At 34.4% G+C, this 3,523-nt stretch overlaps 1 protein-coding gene across 1 annotated transcript; it reads left to right on the top strand.

The window, feature by feature from the left end:
• Positions 1 to 348: 348 nt before the first annotated feature.
• Positions 349 to 2,804, top strand: LOC136200731 (ent-kaurenoic acid oxidase 1-like). The gene is made up of 8 exons (XM_065991188.1): positions 349 to 1,097; positions 1,187 to 1,336; positions 1,441 to 1,701; positions 1,797 to 1,880; positions 1,953 to 2,031; positions 2,094 to 2,200; positions 2,280 to 2,398; positions 2,482 to 2,804. Exons 1-8 carry the CDS (start codon positions 540 to 542, stop codon positions 2,573 to 2,575), a joined length of 1,452 nt encoding a protein of 483 aa, XP_065847260.1. The 5' UTR covers positions 349 to 539; the 3' UTR covers positions 2,576 to 2,804.
• Positions 2,805 to 3,523: the final 719 nt, after the last annotated feature.

Consider the following 3,523-nt stretch of genomic DNA (forward strand, 5'->3'; position numbering starts at 1 on the left):
TCGTTATATCATTATATGTAGGTCCAATTGTAGTATTGAGTATGAACCCAAATAAGCATGGTATGAACAGTTGATATATATGTTTAATTCCAGTATCGATCTATATCTGATGCTGCTAATTAGAAGACAAAAACTAGGGTTCATAATATTCTATGCTCCATCCCATGGAAACTATTTTGTTTATATCTTATTTTGTCATAATTTGATTGTGTCAATCACATTTTCTCATCCATCATATATAAAGTAACATATTTGGAAGCTTTCAGAAAATATGAAATGGAGATAAATATCCTTTCATGTCAACATTCATTTCAGACGTACAATCACAGATTCGTCTGATATACACGAATTTAGAGTACAGTATTTGTAACTTTGTCCCACATCGATAAGTTATTCCATGAGGTTGGCTGATTTTGTCTTCTACAGGTTGTCTGCTATTCTGAGGGGTAGCGGATCATCTTAAAGGAATCTTTTCTTTTCTAATCAAGTTGCTATAAATTGCAAGAATTAGGGGTGAATTAATCAATTAATCAATCTGGATGGAGATTCTGATGTTGTATTCTTGTATTTTGGGAGGCTTGCCTATACTGGGTTTGTTATTATGGTGGTGGAACGAGTTATGGTACGTTGGGCTAAATTCCTATGATAAAAATGGAGCAAAGTTACCACCTGGACACATGGGGTTTCCTTATTTCGGAGAGATGCTTTCCTTTCTTTTCTACTTCAAACTTCTTCGTCGTCCGGACGACTTCATCAATTCTAAGAGGCTCAAGTATGGAGATGGAGCAGGATTATACAGAAGTTACCTATTTGGATCTCCATCAGTGATTGCATGTTCCCCGACTGTCAATAAATTTATACTGCAATCAGAGGAAACCTTCGCTTTACAATGGCCAAACGTGGATCTAGTGGGCACCAAGTCATTAGTAGCAGTTGTTGGAAAGTCTCACACCAGACTCAGAAACTTTGTTTCCAATGCTATAAACCGTCCTGATGCTCTTACAAGAATTGCTGCTGATGTTCAGCCACGCCTGGTTGCTGCTCTTCAATCTTGGGCACAATCTCCCAATTTCAAAGCACAGATTCAAGTCAAAAGGGTTGATACTATTCTTTAAATTTGTTATCTACCATTATAAACTAATGAATTAAATTTGTCATAGCTGATCAATAGATCATCAATTTACAGCTGACCTTCGAGAACATTGGGAAATTGTTCGCCAGTTTAGAACCAGGACCTTTACTAGATGAGATGGACAAGCTGTTCCAGGGAGTCATGAAGGGCTTTAGAGCTCAACCATCCAATTTTCCAGGAACTGCTTGTCATCATGCTACTCAGGTCATTATTTTGTACCCTGTCGCAATTTTTGACACTGTATCATTATAATCGCACACATTAAGCCTTTGCAAGTTAATATAATAGTTAATTTTAGTTATCAACAGTGTAGAAGAAAGCTAGAAGAGATATTTGCAAGGGAGATAGAGAAAAGGAAAAACAGGATAACAAATGGAGAAAAGGTTGAAAATGATCTAATGGATGGATTGATGCAAATTAAAGATGAACATCGTAATCAATTGAGTGACAAGGAAGTGTTGGATAACATTGTAAGCCTTATTATCGCTGGCTATGAATCTACTGCCCTTTCTTCAGTATGGGCTATCTACTATCTTGCCAAGTATCCTAACGTCCTCCAAAAACTAAGGGTACCATATTCATTTCATTTTATTGAAATTGAATCCAAGATTCCTCTATTCTAGCTAGCTTGTGACATTTCTACTCAAATTGAGTAAATATGTAGGAGGAGAATATGGCTATTTGCAAGGATAAGAAAGGGGATTTCATTACTGCTGAAGATGTTTCTCAACTCAAGTACACAAACAAGGTTATTTTGCATCACATATTTGGTCAAAAGTTATAACTCATTACATATCTTACATTGAACTAGCATTTGTAGGTAGTGGAAGAAACAATAAGAATGGCTAATGTTTCACAAACTATCTTCAGATTGGCAACCAAAGATGTGGAGTATAAAGGTAATTAACAACTTTAATCTAACAGATCCACCCAATTTAATTTGAAATTCCAATTAATGCAGGCTATAGAATTCCAAAAGGTTGGATAGTTATTCTGTGGACTCGATACCTACATACTGATCCTCAAAACTTTGACGACCCTCTTTGCTTTAACCCAGATAGATGGGATGTAAGTTATTTAATTTGGATTTCTTTGAAAATTAAAAAAATATGAATATCCATAAATGATGGACTGGATTAATGTACAGAAACCAGCAAAGCCAGGAACATACCAGGTTTTTGGTGGAGGAGCTAGAATCTGTGCTGGAAATATGCTTGCTCGTTTACAAGTTGCACTCTTGCTACATCACTTATCTCTTGGATACAAGTAATTTATGGCCATTTTTAATCATTTTATTTTTTGTTATTGATCTATGGAAATTGTAATTAGTATCTTTGTCATAATTTCAGGTGGGAGCTAGTCAATCCAAATGCAGATATTACTTATCTGCCACATCCAATACCAGCTGATGGAGTTGAAGTCCTATTTAGCAAAATTTGTTAGGGACCTCTATATATGTAATCCATCTTGCTAATAGGAAATTAAGAAGGATGTTCCCTATTTTATTACCAATAAAACAAGTGCATATCATATTAGGTTTGCTTGTTAACTTGGGGTGAGCCTCTGATGTCAAAGTCAAAAACCAATTAGTGTAAAGAGAGTGAAATCTAACATATGATGAGAGAGAAAGTAAAAGTTATCTATTTATAAAAAAAGTTATCTATTTATAAAATTCCATTAGTATGTAAATATCATTTTACTCATTGTCTAGGCAGTGGGGCGATTCCTATTGTTGGCTTCCCCTCCATTAGTGAGGCTTTTAGAGAATGATGAACTTTAGAAAGTGAATTGGGCCTTTGTTTAGGCTCGGTCCAAAACAGATGTCCTATATAATCCTCTCTCATTCTGAGCATTAATGTGAAGTGGCAGTTAATGACTTCTGGCTTTTGCTCTCTTATCCAAAGGCTTAAGTGTTGTCAATCAATGCTTATGTAATTGTTCGACGCAAAACTGATAGTTACCTATAGTGGTGAAGCTATATAAAGACCCAGTTGAGTTATATAAAACCATAGTTGTTAAATCGAGATTCGACTCGTGACTCGAAATCTCATTTTGCGAATCGGGACTCGTGAATCGAATCAAATCGTAAGATTCGGATCAAATTCAAAATGCTATAAAAAATATATTAACCATATTTAACTTTAAATTTTAGTCCAAAAATGCAATTATAAAATCTAAATAGAAATTATATCAAATTATAAAAGAAAGTAGACACAAACAGAACATAGAAAATAGAAAGAATAGAGAGTAGAAGAAGATAATAATAAATAAATAGAAAAGAATAGGGAAGATTTTGGAATTTGTAAACTGAAGAGTAATCTAATTGAAACTAATTGTATTTCATAACTTCTGTGCATTTTTTTTTGTTTTTGTAAAGTGAATAGTCATCTT

The sequence above is a fragment of the Euphorbia lathyris genome, chromosome 1 (assembly GCF_963576675.1).
Source record: "Euphorbia lathyris chromosome 1, ddEupLath1.1, whole genome shotgun sequence".
Taxonomy (NCBI): domain Eukaryota; kingdom Viridiplantae; phylum Streptophyta; class Magnoliopsida; order Malpighiales; family Euphorbiaceae; genus Euphorbia; species Euphorbia lathyris.

Bases quoted from the DNA above. Each gene is read 5' to 3' on its own strand.
- LOC136200731 (XM_065991188.1), top strand. From the start codon at position 540: ATGGAGATTCTGATGTTGTATTCTTGTATTTTGGGAGGCTTGCCTATA. The intron at 1,337-1,440 runs GTCATTATTTTG...AGTTATCAACAG, and splicing joins CTTGTCATCATGCTACTCAG to TGTAGAAGAAAGCTAGAAGA. The intron at 2,201-2,279 runs GTAAGTTATTTA...ATTAATGTACAG, and splicing joins TTAACCCAGATAGATGGGAT to AAACCAGCAAAGCCAGGAAC.